The sequence below is a fragment of the Abramis brama genome (assembly GCF_963993115.1).
Source record: "Abramis brama genome assembly, chromosome: 14".
Lineage (NCBI taxonomy): Eukaryota > Metazoa > Chordata > Actinopteri > Cypriniformes > Leuciscidae > Abramis > Abramis brama.
This window is the reverse complement of record NC_139976.1, coordinates 16,212,279-16,231,004: the sequence shown is the minus strand read 5'-3', so window position 1 is coordinate 16,231,004 and position 18,726 is coordinate 16,212,279. Positions and strand designations below refer to the sequence as shown.

Here is an 18,726-nt window from a genome sequence, read left to right as displayed (position 1 = left end):
GCACAAATATAATCTGTGGAACTGAGTCTTGGATGTTTATCTTGATTTTTCAATAGTAAGACTTAGATTAAGTGCTTAACATCCATTACTGTGGTTTCTGTTGTCCTCCCAGGCAGAAAGCTGCTGAAATGGAGTTACCTCTGGTTGCCTCAAAATGGGCACTCCATACTTACAAGCGTGTCATTTGCTTTAAAATCCTTTAATCATCCTGCCATGTCGGAGGATCATCGTCTCTCTCTCTCTCTCTCTCACACACACACACACACACACACACACACACACACACACACACACACACACACACACACACACACACAGCTGCAAGCCTTGTGGATGAATTAGTGATTTAAGTTTCTTGACCTGTAGATTTAAGTATCTTTCGAAATTTCTGCTGGGACTTCTTCAAATTCTTTTAATTTCATTGAAGTTTTCCTCACCAGTGCACAGCGAGCTACTTGTTTTTACTCAATTGTCTGAAAATTGTTAAAGAACTTAAATAAAGTGAGTTATAGAGACGTATAGCTGCATAGTGATGCACTTGTCTGTGGAATTTCAAGTTATGCTTTTATGACATTTGTTGTTTTGTACAATATTTTTATTAGGTATGCACTATATATCAGTGTTGTATCAGCCGATATTAGGTATTTATTTTGTGCTTGCTCATTTTTCCTACTTTTACATTTAGGTGACCTTTGCTGTCATCTTTAACTATCTATTCCTCTTTATTTCTTGTCTAATTTTTCTCTCTGTATATATATCTTTCTTGCTGTCTGGATATGTGCACAGCCTATAACCTTTTGACATTTTAGACTAAAGAATTTAGATTTAAGAATCACCAAAATCTATCTTTGACCATTAGGTCATATTGAGGTCAAGATGTGATGTAATTTGATTTCATGAACCTGATCACTTCAGTGGGAGTGAATGAGGTGAATGTGATGCAGAAAATGTGAACCTCCTCTCAAGACTTATAGGAAACGGCTTCGACATGCACAGTTTGATCTTTGAAGAATGGAGGTCTTATATAACTATAGACGCATTCTGGAATATTGAATTATGCTGCAGTGCATGAGAGTAATATGATGACTGTTCTAGCATTCAAAAGCTTTCTATTGTACAATCTAACCCCAAAAGCCACAATTGCATTTTCAAAATAAGGCAAACTATGAGTGATTTTTGGCTAGGTGAGTGGCAGAGGGATTCTGCGGTGGAAATCCGAGCCCTTCAAACACACAGACATGCCAGCCATGCATATGGACCTCGAGCAGAATGTAGAAGGTCATGATGGAGTCCCCACGGGTTGAGTAGATGCTCTATTTATGGAGAACCTGCTTAAAGATGGATGACTCTCTGTGTAAACGAGCAAGTCTGTGAAAGTATGGTGTGTGTGTGTTTAGGGACACGTAACAAGCTCCTCCCTTACGCTGACCTTTAGCATGTTCTTCCAGAGGTTTTGATGATATATGATGTGCGGGGTGTGACTGATAGGGATCTTACTACTGCAGTACGGCTTCTTGCCTGTATTCCTTTAACCACAGATCTTTGGCTCAGGTTGAAAGGAATCATGAGACTCAGAAAACTCTGGTTGTTTTTGTACTGTACTTCATGAGACATGGATAGTGATCCACCCTGACTTATTGAATTCTTATCAGAGAAGATGTGGTTAGGCCTATAAGATTCAATCACTGTTTTCTCTCTTTTATTGTGATGTGGTTTGCTAGTTTATTGAAGTCTTGTGCTGGCTGGCACCACAATCCTCTTTATACGCATACAGTATATGGGCTTTTCACGCTTGACAGATGTCGTCACTTGAAAGCTATAGTAATAGTGTACCCTTTCTTTATTCTGCAGAACAAAGAAGAGAGTATTTCGAAAAATGTCTGAGTGTTTTTTTTTTCTTTTTTTTCTTTTTTACATACAATGAAGGTCGATTGTTTGGACCAAAACAAAAACATTCTTCAAGATAATTGACTGGTTGACAATCTCTTCATCATTTGTGTTTTCAGTCACTGTTCAAAATGTCTAACTTATTTCCCTCAGATGCTGAAATTAAGCACACCATGTTCTGGGAGGTAGAAAGCTCTTGAATGTTTAATGAGGTAACCTTTGAGACCATATTAATATGATTTCATGAACCTGTACACTTCAGTGGGAGTGAATGAGGTGAAGGTGATGCAGAAAATGTAAACCTCCTCTCATGGCTTATAGGAAACAGCTTCGACATGCACAGTTTGATCTTTGAAGAATGAAGGTCTTTTATAACTATAGTCATGTTCCGCTGCAGTGCAAGAGAGAAATATATAATACGCTGATGTTTTTGATTGGCTGTTTGTTGCCATACCATTTAACTCCCTTTCAAAAAGTGTGAAATTGTTGCTTTACCTAGCGTTATTTTAGTATTATTTACCAGTATTATGAATATTATGAATTAGCTTTGTTTTTATATTTTCAGTTTTCATTTTAATGTTAGTTGATGTTTTTTTGTTGTTGTAATTTTGTTGTGCTTTTGTCATTTGTATTAGTTTTTTTTATTAAAAAAAAAAAAAACCTTTAATAATTTTTATTTCAGTTGAGTAATTTTAGTACTTCAGCTTAAACTTATTTCACTTAATTGTCCAAGCAACATTTCTAATTTTTATTTTCCATACTAAGTTTTTCATCTAATATTTATATTTTATTTCATTTTATTTAAGTTTTACTTCAATTAAAGAAAACCATTTTTAATTTTACTCAGGTCTAGAATCAAGTTTGTCATTCCTGTCTTCATTGGTCTTTGTTTGTCCTGTAGTAGGTGGAATGAACCTGGCATTCATTAAATGCATTGACATTGGCCTTCATGCTTGCTTTTCTGAATTGAAAACATACCTTCTGCTAAACACCTGTAGAACTGTTTATGAAAACACTGTCAGTTTTCATTTGACTGTAACCTCAAATGATTAATTCATGTATAAATCATTATACCATCAGCTTGCTAAAAGTGAGTTTCCATAGTTGTTGTTGTGTTTTTAAGGTTGGATTATCGTAAATTCCCACTGTTGTTTAACAACTCTACCTGATCTGTGAAAGCAGGAAATAGCTTTAGCTTTAAAGGGGTCTTTAAACATTTCCAGAATGCTGTTTCTGAGGTTCAGCTGCACAAGAGTCTCTCCTAGGATATAAAAATGTTGATGTAGTGGAGGTTCAGAGCGTATTTGCGTCAAGTATTAATGAAATGCTGTGCCAACTGGAGGATGACTGGTACAAGTGAAAGGAATTTACACATTAATCAGCCTGTTTCTGCTCTGTCGTCAGCCAATCTAAATGATTAATACTAATTTTTAAATTAACCTGGCCGGTTCAGAGGACTTCATCTGACTTATTTAGAGAGTTTTGAGGAATGTCTCACCTATGTAATAACTTACCCTTTTCTGCTGATGTTACTCAGGCTGGCTATTGGATAATGTTAACCAACAGCTAAATAGCTTTTTAGGCTTTGTTTTAGAAAAGTCCCAAAAAAAAGTTTTACAAAAGAGTTTAGTGCCCACTTTCCATTATCCCAACAAATTTCGATGATGAATGAAATGGATGAAAGTCCTACTCTTGATTTTTTTTTTTCTGAAATATGTCACATTGTAAAATGTATTGCCAATGGCAAGTCACATAGATTTGGCTCATGGGTTGTCTTTCCCCATGACATGACAAATGCAGTCAAACACACACATACAATGACTGGTGTAGTTTCATCCCAAAGTACTTTTATCGAATTAGTGTCAAAGGCTCATCCAGTCTAAGTGAGCAAACTAAAACCAGCAGCTTTTCTCAAAACGAAACTTCTCAATGAATAAGGGACAAATACAGGTTCTCGCCTTTGAGAACACTCAATAACACATTTCTCTTTAGATATTTTATCCCTTACAGTTAGACTTCACAAAGTGAACACCTGTTTTGAAAATCCTACTTCAGAATGTCCAACAGAACCAGTTTTGCTCCACGCCCTTTTAAAAAAAGAGGTTGAAGGTCTTTCTCTGGCTGTGTCTTGGACTATTATGAAGTGTTTGTTTGAGTTTACACTCCTTTGTAATGGAGTAGGTGTGAAGATTGGGTGCCAAACTGGCTCAAACAACAGCTTTAAAATTCACAAAGGAGAGCAGAGCACTGGCGTCATTCATTTCTAATTTAAAAAAACCCAATTTGGATAATAAATTCCATATCTCTGTAACTTACTTTGTGGAGAAGAGATCCTGAGTCAGATCTGCTCCACTTACATGTTCAGTTAAACTAAAGAGAAAAAGACATTATTGGTAGGAAACCAGTTAAAACTTTTAAAGTTATAATTTATAGATATTTTAAGAAAGAAATCATTGACCTGTTAAGAGTATGTTGACAGTCTGTATAGTAACTTAAGTTGTATAGCTGAGCCCCAGAAAATCAGTAATGAGGAGGCTTTGACAGTTACAGATTTGAAAAACAAAAAGGCGGGAGTATGAACCCTAAACTACAACAAAAAGAACCATTGCAGCATATGAAGAGTTCTTCAGGACGATACAGTTCTAAATAGAACCGTTACTACTTGTAAAGAACCATCTTTTTTAGAGTGTAGGCTACAACCAAGTTGATTATACATAATTTAAAGCAGCAACTGAACTTAAAGGGGTCTTGACATGGATTTTTATTTTAATACATGTTGCTTGAGGTTTACTTATAATGTTAATAATGTTTTTTGAACAAAATAAATATATATGTAGAAAAAAAATATTATTTTCAAAATTCATTCTGACCCTCTGTCTGAAATGATCCGTTTTTAAGGATGGCTCCTTTAAAGCTTGTCAGTAAACGGCCACTGTTATGATTGTCTAACGTCATTGCATAGGAAACAGTATCAAGGCCCACTCGCTATTGCACGTGAGTAAGTATTTTGAAAACATTATCCATATAAACAGAGCCGGACAGTAACTGAGTACATTTACTTGAGTACAGTACTTAAGTACAATTTTGAGGGATCTGTACTTTATTCGAGTATCATTTTTGGGGAGTACTCATGACTTTACTCAAGTACATTTGAGAGGCAAATATTGTACTCTTTACTCCACTACATTTCTATCCATAACTGTGAGTACCCGTTACTTCTTCTAAAAAAAAAAAAAAAAAGGAAAAAAGAAACATCTTGGAAACCCTCTCAAATGTGATTGGATTGTGCAGGCGCCACTGATTGGGACAGCCTATCAGCAATCACCTTCAGCTTTCCATGGACGAAACAATGGATGAAGACGCAGCAGGTCCATCCCGGAAGCAATATTTTTTTTCCCAGGATGGTAGGGGAAGACTCATGAATATTCGTTAGGGAAGTCATCCCTGATTGGTCTTAACCCCAGTGACGGGTAGGTTTAGGGGCGGGGTTATGGAGGTCATAAGACCCCCAGTGACGGGTAGGTTTAGGGGTGGGGTTAGGGGTAGGTCATCAGACCAATCAGGGATGACTTCCCTAATGAATATTCATGAGTCTTCCCCTACCATCCTGGGGAAAAAAATATGGCATCCCGGGAATGTGCCAAGCCGTGGCCCCACCTCGCCAGACTATTTCAATTTTCTGAAAAAGTTAATGATAGTTTTCGCTTCAAGTATTTGCTGTGTTTACCAATGTAAGCACTGTGGCAGTAGTAATGCAATATTTAGAAAATGTACTCTTGTACTCTTGATACTCAAGTACTTTTAAAAACAATTACTTAAGTACTTTTACTTAAGTAGACATCTGACTGTAGTACTTTTACTTGTACTTGAGTAAAATTTAGCAAGGGGTATCTGTACTTTTACTCAAGTAATGTAGCTGTGTACTCTGTCCGCCTCTGCATATAAAACAGTCATTTACAGACAAAGCATTATGCAATCATTTACTTATGGTTTGTGATGCAGCTGCTGTCAGATCCAAGACATTTGGCTGCTTTAACTTTTAACAAATGTTTCTTTGAAGCAAAATGCTCCAAACAAATATATAATCCTCGAGGCGATCTGGGACGACATTAAAATAAGCCATCCACTTGTTTCCGACGCTGGGATCTTCTAAAGTCTGTACAGAGACGCAAACGAGCTGTTTAAACTGGACGCGTCAAAGCGAACTTTCTTTTCCTTTTCCATTTGTCCTGCTGTCGACAGACTCAAATGCGTGGATCATCTCAGAAACTGAATGCGCATCTGTATCCAGTGTAGACAGTGTCACTGATCATAATGGGTTCTATTTGCTTTTGACCCTCACATCCAGTGTGGACAAATGACAGCCGTTAAGCGACTGAACTCCAGTGGGTGTGGCCTATGGTGTGATGATGTATAACTATTTGTCGATGTCTTGCTCCGTAGGCAGTCATATGCAAATGTATTTGCCCGTGTAACGTCACCGATCCTGCAATATCAAAACGAGCCAATTTTAGAGCATGATTTAAAAAATGCTTTGTTTATAAAGAGGAGGATGTTTTAAGCTATGAAATTTTCAGGATGTTTTAATGGTACAAAGACTTCTTATATGTAGTGAAGGCAAATTTGATTTCTCATGTCATGACCCCTTTAAAATTTCCACCTATTTCAACTTAAATTTAGTCAGTTATTTGAATTTGGAATAGTATACTTGCATACATCTCTTACTATTTCTGTTAGTTTTACTAATATCCACCATAGACCTTTAAGGGACATGTTTACCCCAGTATTCGGATTAATACGGTCAGGTTAGATCAGTATGGGTTGTTGACTAATTCCTAAACTTTTCTATACCTGTCAGTTGGTGCTGTATGTGGGGATATTGAAGTGAAACTTGTCTTTTTTTCTCATTGTGTCTCCACAGCGTTTCACCAGCAGGCTGTTCACAGTCCCCTGGAGCAGCAGAAGGGACAGCGGCAGAGCGGCCCCGTCCCGTGTCAAAACTGTGGAAAGCCCTGCAAAGGCGAGGTGCTACGAGTGCAAAACAATCACTTCCACATAAAGTGCTTTGTTTGCAAAGGTAACACATCGGCCACAACCCACTCCATTCTTATATTCTGTTATTGTGTGACAATTTACAGACAGTTACATAAGGGCTTTTATGCCTTGAAAAGCACTTTGAATGTACATGTAAAAAACCTGAACACAAAACAAATGTAATGAAAACATAAAGGTATTTTATTGTGCAGCACTGCATCAAACTAAATCCACGAACGGGGAGGGTGGGGCGTATACTGTTGTTCTGAAAGTGGTGTACCAGAACCATAGAGTAGAGAGGAAGTTTATTTAGGTGACTATGTTTCATCTGTTTGGAATCTGATTTCATCAAAAATAGCTAAAATTAAGCCAAACACATGGATGACTGTGGTTTGTCTGTCAGTGCATGTGTGTTTGCATGTGTGCTTATGTATGCGCGAGACAATTTCTCCCAGCACCGGCTGTTTTCAGCTTGATGATGTTGTGAACACAGACAGTGGTTGCTAGGTGACCTCAGGGTTCAGACAATGTGAGCTTCTTAATAGAGTTTAACACATTTATTCTTACCTCAGAGCGACTATTTACTCTGTTTACTCAGTTACTACATGCTATTAGTCAAATTATAGTTGATGCTCTAGTCTTTTTTCTGGCCTCTTACCCATTACTCTTTGTCTTTTAAATAACTGTCATTTTTACTGTCACTTCAACTGTCACTGTCAGTTTTTTTAAAACACAGCATAGCGGTTGTCATATGCAGTTCACCCTAATTTTGTAGGTGTGTATGTATTTAAGTTTGTATTGCCTGAAAGGTCAATGTGTTCTGCTTATTTCATATGAACTAGGGTCCAAAATGAAGACAACATCCTTCCTTGGATATGTGTGCATGTACTGTAGGTACCTAAAAAGAAAAGTTTTTGAAAGAAGTCTCTTATGCTCACCAAGGCAGCATTTATTTAATCCAAAATAAAGAGTAATACTATTACAATTTAAAATAATTGTTTTCTATTTTAATACATTTAAAAATGTAATTTATTCCTGTGACGACAAAGCTGAATTTTCAGCATCATTACTTCAGTCTTCTGTCTCATGATCCTTCAGAAATCATTTTGATATGCTGATTGGTGCACAATAAACATTTTTTGTTGTTATTATTATCAATGTTGAAAACAGTTTTTGATGCTTAAAGGGTTAGTTCACCCAGAAATGAAATTTTTGTCATTAATTACTCACCATCATGTTGTTCCAAACCTGTAAGACCTTCGTTCATCTTCAGAACACAAAGTAAGATATTTTTTGATGAAATCCGAAAGCTTTCTGACCCCCCCTATAGACTGCAACGTTATTACCACTTTCAAGGCCCAGAAAGGTAGTAAAGACATCGTTAAAATAGTCCATGTGAGTACAGTGGTTCAACCTTAAAGGCACACTATGTAGAAATTGTGTTTTTGTCAAACAGCGACCCCTAGAGTCGCTGTGGAATACTTGCACTGTCATAAATACCCACCCCCACCCTGTACACCGGTACCTGTTCGGTAGGATAGAAGCGTCGGGCATGGAACAGGCACAGATAGACTCCGAAGATATTGACCAGGTAATGTTTCACGATTTCATACAAATATTAGGCTACTGCATAGTCTACTGAACTACTGATGATGGTAATAGGATAATAATAAGTTTATGTCATATAATAATAAAGTAGCCTACCGCGTTTGCTAGCTTATAACATTTTTACATGATTGCAGCTAAATCACAAGTAAATAGCCTATAGTCTAGGCCTACTGTATAATTTCATTTGTGTTTTTTGATTGTAATGTAAACATTAAAAAATGCCAGATGACATCAATAAAGTTAAATGTATGTCGCATTATTTCATAACATTGGCCGTTATGATGTCATTAGACATGATTATTGCAATTTATCATAATAGTTTGCAGTTTACAACCTCTAGGCTTATTTATGTCCTGATAATTATGTGAGATATTGGCAACTGTTCTCATTATAATCGCAGGAATCAACGTCAACAGCGTCGTTTACAAATAAGAGATTTACTTACTAGTCCATCAACAAGATCAGGTCAGCATCGCTGTTGCATCCAGTGCTGCTTTTTAGCTCGCGCCAACAAGTGAAAGCCGAGTGGGACTCTTGTCCGGTTCCTCACGCGGTCAGATTCTCTCTTCCTTTTCCTACACTCTTCCGACCGCGCTTTCTTTGTTTTTTCCATCGTCGAGTCTTCCAAGAATCATGTCTGAAATGCGCGCAAGTGTCTTCGGCGCTTCATATGTTGTTGATGTGTGTGACGTCGTTGCCGTAAAGCAAGTCGTGATTCTCGCTAGATTTGTCGGGGGCGCTCCTCTCAAACTTGCATTGCTGGTTTTTCCAGCGGTGTCCCCCCCAAGCTTTACTAACAGGATGATTCGCCCTACTATGAGTTTGTTTACCACCGAAATTACTTTGAAGCTGTTATATTAAGGTACAATTCTTGCATAGTGTGCCTTTAATATTATGAAGCGACGAGAATACTTTTTGTGTGCAAAATCCTCCCAAAATAACAACTTTATTCAACAATTTATTTTCTTCTGTGTCAGTCCCTGACGCTGTTCATGTTGTAAACACAGTGCAGCGCTTCCGGGTTACAGAATTCCGGCTCAGTATTGCCCGTCTTCTGCGTCAGCATTACACACATGCGTTTCGATACTCATGTGAACAGCATCAGAAAAAGTATATGCATCTTTCCTGTTTATTCCGCCTGAAATATCCCATAATAAGCGTATTGATGGAACCTGATCAGCAAGGAATATCAGTATTTATAGGCATCAATGCCCAAGTCTTTAATTGTAATTTAAAGTTTGCACTTACATTCTTAACCATACATTTTTCTTTAACTTACCATTACTAGTACAATGCATCATCAGTTGTATAATGTATTATAGGAGTCATTCTAGGAACACTGGTTATATGGGTGGGTGTTGTTTTTACAGGAAGTGTGTTTGAATGTGTGTCATTCCAGCACTCAGTTTGCTGTCACACCAACTTCAACTCATTTGTTATGTAAAACATCAGACAAACCAGATTATATTGCGTCATTCTAAGATGTTTTGGAGCCTTCTGGAGACATGTGGGGGAATTCAGTTATCATAAAACTGCCTGTATTTGTTTCATGCACACCATGACAACATGGTAATGCTATTCTGCACAGTGGGGATTTCATTGCTCCATAAAGGCTGGACTGAGCACGCCCAACACTCGTTCCAAACATGTGAGCTCAAACATTCAAATATGTTATTTAATCAGAATATGCATATACTGCATACAAATATATATAGTACATGCAGCCTTTTTCAGCAGTCTTGAATAGATAGGAAACATATTTTTAACAGATAGCATCATGGACATAAACTCCCCATTAGTGTATCATTTTTATGTAAATATAATTTTGAATTTTGCATGTAACTGGAAAGAGAAATCTGTTCAAAACAAAAACAAAACTCAAACTGAATAGTAAAGCAGTGCATATCAAATACCAGTATTTTTTAAGACCTCTTAAAATATATGTGGTTGTGTGTGTGTGACCTACACCCTACTGAAAACACCCTAATACAGCTGCCTTTTGTTTGCATGAACACCCAAGTGATTTTTTTATTATCAACACACAGATACACACGTGCCAACTATCCACATGCACACACACATCACAGTAAAGTCTTGAATCCTGATACCTCATCTGGATTCTTGAATCCTGAATTCTTGGAAAATCTGTAATTTCCCGAATCTAAAAGTTTCCTTTTTTCTTCTTCTTTTTTTTAATCGAGGCAGACAGTTTTGCTTCTCTTTGCTCTATCCTGACAGTACCAGCGTTCAACATCTGAAACATGAAGAGCCTCATATATTTATAAGCGTGTACTTGGCAAGTGATATGCTTTCACATACTATAGGCCTATACATATTCATACTGTACTATGCATGGACCTGTTCACATGGTACTGGCTGTGTAAATATATTGATTATAATGTAGTTTTCTAAGTACAGTGATGTAGAAGTCATATCACACACGGGCTGTCATAAAATAGCTTTTGTTTTATCTTGAATCTGTATTTACCTGGGTTTTGATTTGTTTTGTTTAGTTGTCATGTCAGTGCTGTTTTAGTTGAATCCTCCAAGTACATATTTCACAGCTAAATTAAATCATGCCAGACTGATTTAATACACAAAATTAAAATGTTTCCTTCTCAAGGACAGAGCACAATGTGTTTGTGTGCTCAAGGCTGTGTCAAGATTCTTGTTTCAAACTGTTTCCCACCGCAACTGACCTTATATAACAACTCTTCAGATCCAGAAGGATTCAGCAGAATTAATAAATGACACACTTTTTATTTAGTTCCCCCATTTAGAAGCGCTCATCAGGGAAATTTAGCTGCAGTCTTTTTATTAATAATCTATCACTAATAGCTCATCAATGATGCATTGAGACCATGGGTGTTGTGATAGAAATATGGATTTCCCCCATTATCTGATATTTTCATTGGATTTGGTGTGAACACGTACTGTAATCCCATCTGTCATATTGGATTATGATCAGCTGAGAATGATTCAAATATCACTGAGTATCTCTAAAAAGATAGCCAGGATGCATCTGCGTAATGAATATTTGCTACATTTTTCTACTCAAACACTCAAATATCATTAAATATCTCTAGAAAATAAAGACAGGATGCAACTGAATAATGATTTTTTTTCTTCATTTTTTCAAATTTGTTACAAATGCTGGATCATCTATAAATAAAACTGCTTGCACAGTACCACACTTTTAATTAATCACATCTTGGGCTCTGGTTGTGTGGGATGTTTGGGACTTTACTTAGCTGTTCTGTAGTCAGAGTTGTCCCCAGCAAGAATCTAAATCTTTCAAAACCTCATATGGTGATGTCCTCAATTGAAGAAAAAAACAGATAAATAAATCAAATAATGCACAATGATTTCCTTGAGGGTTAATGTGGATTTGGGTTAGTGTATAGAATTGATTGTTAGATTTATTTAAAAACTTAAGGATTCGATTTAAGTTTTTAGCTAAATTTTATGATTTTATGCCCCTATTTTGAATTTAGATTTTAGAATGTCCTAAGTTGAATTTTTATTTAAGGACACGGTAGTGTAAACTTTTGATGTTTATTGTTAATGTAATAAACAGGGGTTGGACAATGAAACTGAAAACCTGGTTTTAGACCACAATCATTTATTAGTATGGTGTAGGGCCTCCTTTTGTAGCCAATACAGCATCAGTTCATCTTGGGAATAACAGATACAAGTCCTTCACTGTGGCTGGAGGGATTTTGAGCCATTCCTCTTCCAGAACAGTGGCCAGGTCACTGTGTGATGCTGATGGAGGAAAACGATTCCTGACTCGCTCCTCCAATACCCAAAAATGGCTCAAAAATATTTAGATCTGGTGACTTCACAGGTCACTTTCATGTTCATCAAACCATCCTGTCACAAGACTTGCTGTGTGTATTAGTGCATTACCATGCTGATACACGGCCCCACCTTCAGGGTACAATGTTTGAACCAATGGGCGCACATGGTCCTCCAGATTGGTTTGGTAGTACTTGGCAGTGACATGCCCTTCAAGCACAGTAAGGAATGCCATAATAATCCAGCCCAAACCATCACTGATCCACCCATGCTTTACACTGGGCACACAACAGTTCATGTGTTAAGTCTCTTTGGGGCTTTTCCACACCTTAACTTCGACGGATGTGGGAAAGACAGGGAAGGTGGACTCATCAGAGAACAATACATGTTTCACATTGTCCCGGGTCCAAGATTTGTACTGTTGAAGCCGACATTTGGCATTGGCATGAGTGACCAAAGGTTTAGCTATAGCATCCCAACTATGGATATTAACTGTGGAGCCCACGACGAACAGATTTGGTGAAAACAGGAGAGTCGAGGTTTGCATTTAATTCTGCAGTGAGTTGGGCAGCTGTGGTTTTATGTTTTTTTTTTTGGATGCAATCTGGGTTAGTACCTGGACATCCCTTTCAGACAGCTTCTTCTTGCGTCGACAATTACTCCTGTTGGATGAGGTTCGTACAATGTGGAGGTATGCCAACATTACCCTGGGTACCATAGCTCTCGATACACAAAGACTTGCCGTCCTGGTCGCAGATGAAGCCAGAGAGATGTGCACCAACAATTTCTTCTCTTTTGAACTCTGATATGTCTCCCATGATGTTGTATGGATTGCAATATTATCTGTGCTATTGCTCTGCTAATTCAACCTTCACACTCTGCTCTTATTGATGGAATGTAAAATCAGTAAAGATTTGGCCACCAGGCCACAAATCTTCCAAAAAAAAAACCTCCAACACTAGTGTTTGTTTCATTGTCCAACCTCTGTGTACACTCACCTAAAGGATTATTAGGAACACCACACTAATACTGTGTTTGACCCCCTTTCGCCTTCAGAACTGCCTTAATTCTACGTGGCATTGATTCAACAAGGTGCTGAAAGCATTCTTTAGAAATGTTGGCCCATATTGATAGGATAGCATCTTGCAGTTGATGGAGATTTGTGGGATGCACATCCAGGGCACGAAGCTCCCGTTCCACCACATCCCAAAGATGCTCTATTGGGTTGAGATCTGGTGACTGTGGGGGCCATTTTAGTACAGTGAACTCATTGTCATGTTCAAGAAACCAATTTGAAATGATTCGAGCTTTGTGACATGGTGCATTATCCTGCTGGAAGTAGCCATCAGAGGATGGGTACATGGTGGTCATAAAGGGATGGACATGGTCAGAAACAATGCTCAGGTAGGCTGTGGCATTTAAACGATGCCCAATTGGCACTAAGGGGCCTAAAGTGTGCCAAGAAAACATCCCCCACACCATTACACCACTACCACCAGCCTGCACAGTGGTAACAAGGCATGATGGATCCATGTTCTCATTCTGTTTACGCCAAATTCTGACTCTACCATCTGAATGTCTCAACAGAAATCGAGACTCATCAGACCAGGCAACATTTTTCCAGTCTTCAACTGTCCAATTTTGGTGAGCTCGTGCAAATTGTAGCCTCTTTTTCCTATTTGTAGTGGAGATGAGTGGTACCCGGTGGGGTCTTCTGCTGTTGTAGCCCATCCGCCTCAAGGTTGTGCGTGTTGTGGTTTCACAAATGCTTTGCTGCATACCTCGGTTGTAACGAGTGGTTATTTCAGTCAAAGTTGCTCTTCTATCAGCTTGAATCAGTCGGCCCATTCTCCTCTGACCTCTAGCATCAACAAGGCATTTTCGCCCACAGGACTGCCGCATACTGGATGTTTTTCCCTTTTCACACCATTCTTTGTAAACCCTAGAAATGGTTGTGCGTGAAAATCCCAGTAACTGAGCAGATTGTGAAATACTCAGACCGGCCCGTCTGGCACCAACAACCATGCCACGCTCAAAATTGCTTAAATCACCTTTCTTTCCCATTCTGACATTCAGTTTGGAGTTCAGGAGATTGTCTTGACCAGGACCACACCCCTAAATGCATTGAAGCAACTGCCATGTGATTGGTTGATTAGATAATTGCATTAATGAGAAATTGAACAGGTGTTCCTAATAATCCTTTAGGTGAGTGTATATATATACAAATACATACACTACCATTCAAAACATTGGGGTCAGTAAAAATTTTTTTTTTTAAAGTAATTCATACGTTCATTCATCATGGAAGCATTAAATTGACATTTGTTGCAAAAAAATCTATTTCAAATAAAAGCTGTTTCTACTCAAACTTTCTACTCATCAAATATGAAAAACATCTGTTGCAGTTTCCACAAAAATATTAAGGAACTGTAATAATAATAATAATAAAAATAAGTTTCTTGAGTAGCAAATCAGCATATTAGTGTCATGGGATGTGGAGGAGATGAACCCAAAAGCAGACGAGGTGCAGACACTCAAGGTTTATTTAAACACAAAAACAGAAAACAAAACCCACGAGGGGGCAAAACAGAACTGAGGAGAGGTAACTCTGACTAAGACAAGATAACAAACAATGACTAAACTCTGACTAGACGATGACGGGAAACGAACTCACAAAACTGATTTAACAGGTCACTGACAAAGTACTCACAGTTTTAAACAAGCAACGTCTCACAAGGAATAACAGGCAAAGTTAGATAATGTACCGACACAGGACAGAAAACATGAGGGGATTAAATAGGGAGCAAACTAATCAGGAACACAGGTGATGATGGGTAAAGCAATCAAGACAAAACGAGGATAACAAGGGGGCGGGGCAGAGAACGAGACAACACAAGCACATGGCCCAAACAAATGGCCATGTGCTTGTACACAAAACATGGGTCTGTCATGATCCTGCCTCAAAACAAGAAAGATCTAGGACATGAAGGCAGAATCATGACAGAACCCTCCCCCCAAGGAGCGGCTTCCAGACGCTCCCTAGAGGGAACATGAAACACGGGACAAGACCGACTGAGACATAGACACAAACCAACAATACATGACAAAAACTAATAAAGGCAGACATGAATACACAATGACAGGATTGGGGTGACATAATAAAAATAAAAAACAAGGAAGAGGAGGCGGAGACAACACAGAGTTCATGGGGGAATGTCCAGGGTGGGTGGGTGGGACTGTGGTCTTGGGTGGACAGGACGATGGCTGAGGGCGAGGGGTCCGGGCAGACTTGGATGGGGACACACGAGGAACAGTCTTGGGGGAAACAGTCCGGGGTGAAGTGGTGACAGAGGGAACAGCTACAGCCGGCAGCGGAGCGAAGACAATGGGTGAGGCAGGTGGTAAGGGAGTGGAGAAAGATGTAGACTGTGATGCTGGGACAGGGCTGGACACAAAATTAGGGACAGGGCTGAACACATTAGCTGGGACAGGACTGGACACAGACATCCTCCTGTCAGCTGGGACAGGACTGGATCCATCTGCTGGAACAGGGCTGGACACATTAGCTGGGACAGGGCTGGACACATCAGCTGGGACAGGGCTGGACACATCAGCTGGGACAGGGCTGGACACATCAGCTGGGACAGGGCTGGACACATCAGCTGGGACAGGGCTGGACACATCAGCTGGGACAGGGCTGGACACATCAGCTGGGACAGGGCTGGACACATCAGCTGGGACAGGGCTGGACACATCAGCTGGGACAGGGCTGGACACATCAGCTGGGACAGGACTGGACACAATAGCTGGGACAGGACTGGACACATCAGCTGGGACAGGCATCTCCAGAATCTTGGCTAGACTGGACAGATACTCGGACAAGGCTCTTGCAACGGTGACAATCGGCATCTCGTGGCTCGCCGAAACCGACCGCAAAACAGCCTTAGCAGCTGAATCGGCCGCTGCTCGCTCTGCAGCCCTCATGACTGCAGACTCTGGAACAGCGCTTGCAGAAGCTGGCTCTGGAACAGCGCTTGCCGAAGCTGGCCCTGGAACAGCGCTTGCCGAAGCTGGCCCTGGAACAGCGCTTGCCGAAGCTGGCCCTGGAACAGCGCTTGCCGAAGCTGGCCCTGGAACAGCGCTTGCCGAAGCTGGCCCTGGAACAGCGCTTGCCGAAGCTGGCCCTGGAACAGCGCTTGCCGAAGCTGGCCCTGGAACAGCGCTTGCCGAAGCTGGCCCTGGAACAGCGCTTGCCGAAGCTGGCCCTGGAACAGCGCTTGCCGAAGCTGGCCCTGGAACAGCGCTTGCCGAAGCTGGCCCTGGAACAGCGCTTGCCGAAGCTGGCCCTGGAACAGCGCTTGCCGAAGCTGGCCCTGGAACAGCGCTTGCCGAAGCTGGCCCTGGAACAGCGCTTGCCGAAGCTGGCCCTGGAACAGCGCTTGCCGAAGCTGGCCCTGGAACAGCGCTTGCCGAAGCTGGCCCTGGAACAGCGCTTGCCGAAGCTGGCCCTGGAACAGCGCTTGCCGAAGCTGGCCCTGGAACAGCGCTTGCCGAAGCTGGCCCTGGAACAGCGCTTGCCGAAGCTGGCCCTGGAACAGCGCTTGCCGAAGCTGGCCCTGGAACAGCGCTTGCCGAAGCTGGCCCTGGAACAGCGCTTGCCGAAGCTGGCCCTGGAACAGCGCTTGCCGAAGCTGGCCCTGGAACAGCGCTTGCCGAAGCTGGCCCTGGAACAGCGCTTGCCGAAGCTGGCCCTGGAACAGCGCTTGCCGAAGCTGGCCCTGGAACAGCGCTTGCCGAAGCTGGCCCTGGAACAGCGCTTGCCGAAGCTGGCCCTGGAACAGCGCTTGCCGTGGCGGGCTCTGGAACAGCGCCTGGGACAGCGCTTACAGTAGCGGGCTCTGGGAAAGACAGAGACAAAGAACGAGAGGCTCCCTTTCTCCTCTTCTTTCTCCTAGGCCGCGGAGCAGATGCCATGGACGGACTGGTGACAGGAGAGGGAGGTGAAGCGGGAACCGTTACAGGAACTGGGGAGCTCAGCGCAGGCGAGGAGGACTCCGGGCAGGAAGACTCCGATGCTGACTCCCACGACGGGTGCCTTCCACGCTTACCCTGAAGCTTGAAGGACGTGGAAGGTGTCTCAGGAGTCGTGGCGGGACTGGGTTGGTCCCCATGTGTAGCGACGGCTAGCAGACGACCCTCAGGGATCACAGGAAGTGAAGCGGAAGACCTTGTAGAACCCTCTCGATCACCTCCTCTACTGCGGCCTCCACGGATCCCGCGAAACACGACCAACCGGGTCCCTTCAAAAGATTGTCGCTTGGCAGGAAAGGACATACTGTCTGCTGGGTTCAATAATGGTCGGTACATTCTGTCATGGGATGTGGAGGAGATGAACCCAAAAGCAGACGAGGTGCAGACACTCAAGGTTTATTTAAACACAAAAACAGAAAACAAAACCCACGAGGGGGCAAAACAGAACTGAGGAGAGGTAACTCTGACTAAGACAAGATAACAAACAATGACTAAACTCTGACTAGACGATGACGGGAAACGAACTCACAAAACTGATTTAACAGGTCACTGACAAAGTACTCACAGTTTTATACAAGCAACGTCTCACAAGGAATAACAGGCAAAGTTAGATAATGTACCGACACAGGACAGAAAACATGAGGGGATTAAATAGGGAGCAAACTAATCAGGAACACAGGTGATGATGGGTAAAGCAATCAAGACAAAACGAGGATAACAAGGGGGCGGGGCAGAGAACGAGACAACACAAGCACATGGCCCAAACAAATCGCCATGTGCTTGTACACAAAACATGGGTCTGTCATGATCCTGCCTCAAAACAAGAAAGATCTAGGACATGAAGGCAGAATCATGACAATTAGAATAATTACTGGAGAATCATGTGACATTGAAAACTGGAGTAATGATGCTAAAAATTCAACTTTGCCATCACAGGAATAAATTACATTTTAGTATAAATTAAAATAGAAAACTGTTATTTTGAATTGAATATGACTTTATACTGTATTTTTTGATCAAATAAAAGTAGCCACTGTGAGTAAAAGACTTTTTACAAAAACATTAAAAAAAATCTTGGTATTACGGTATTGTTATCCAACATTATAGGTCATTCCAGTAATTTAAATCCAATCCATGTTATGTAATTTCACATCAGACAATATGGTCATAATGGTGTGGGTATTTTGTTTCTGTTTTGCGATCTCTTTCAAATCATGCACCTGATCTGTAGTGCACATTTTACGTATCACAACAGCACTAATACCTCTAACCCAATTATGTAGTTGTTATACACCCTTCACACACACAAAACCGCAGATTAAAAGATAATACCCGGTATGACTTTTAAAACAATGTGATTTGCAATAT

The 18,726-nt window shown here is 40.8% G+C and overlaps 1 protein-coding gene across 12 annotated transcripts in view; it reads left to right on the top strand.

The window, feature by feature from the left end:
- ablim2 (actin binding LIM protein family, member 2) overlaps positions 1-18,726 on the top strand; it is a 70,697-nt gene that overhangs the window by 13,699 nt on the left and 38,272 nt on the right. For all 12 annotated transcript variants that reach the window (XM_084134517.1, XM_084134525.1, XM_084134526.1 and 9 more), the window contains exon 2: positions 6,809-6,964. In XM_084134517.1, coding sequence (XP_083990643.1) covers positions 6,809-6,964 — 156 coding nt within the window. The remainder of the gene's footprint in view (positions 1-6,808; positions 6,965-18,726) is intronic.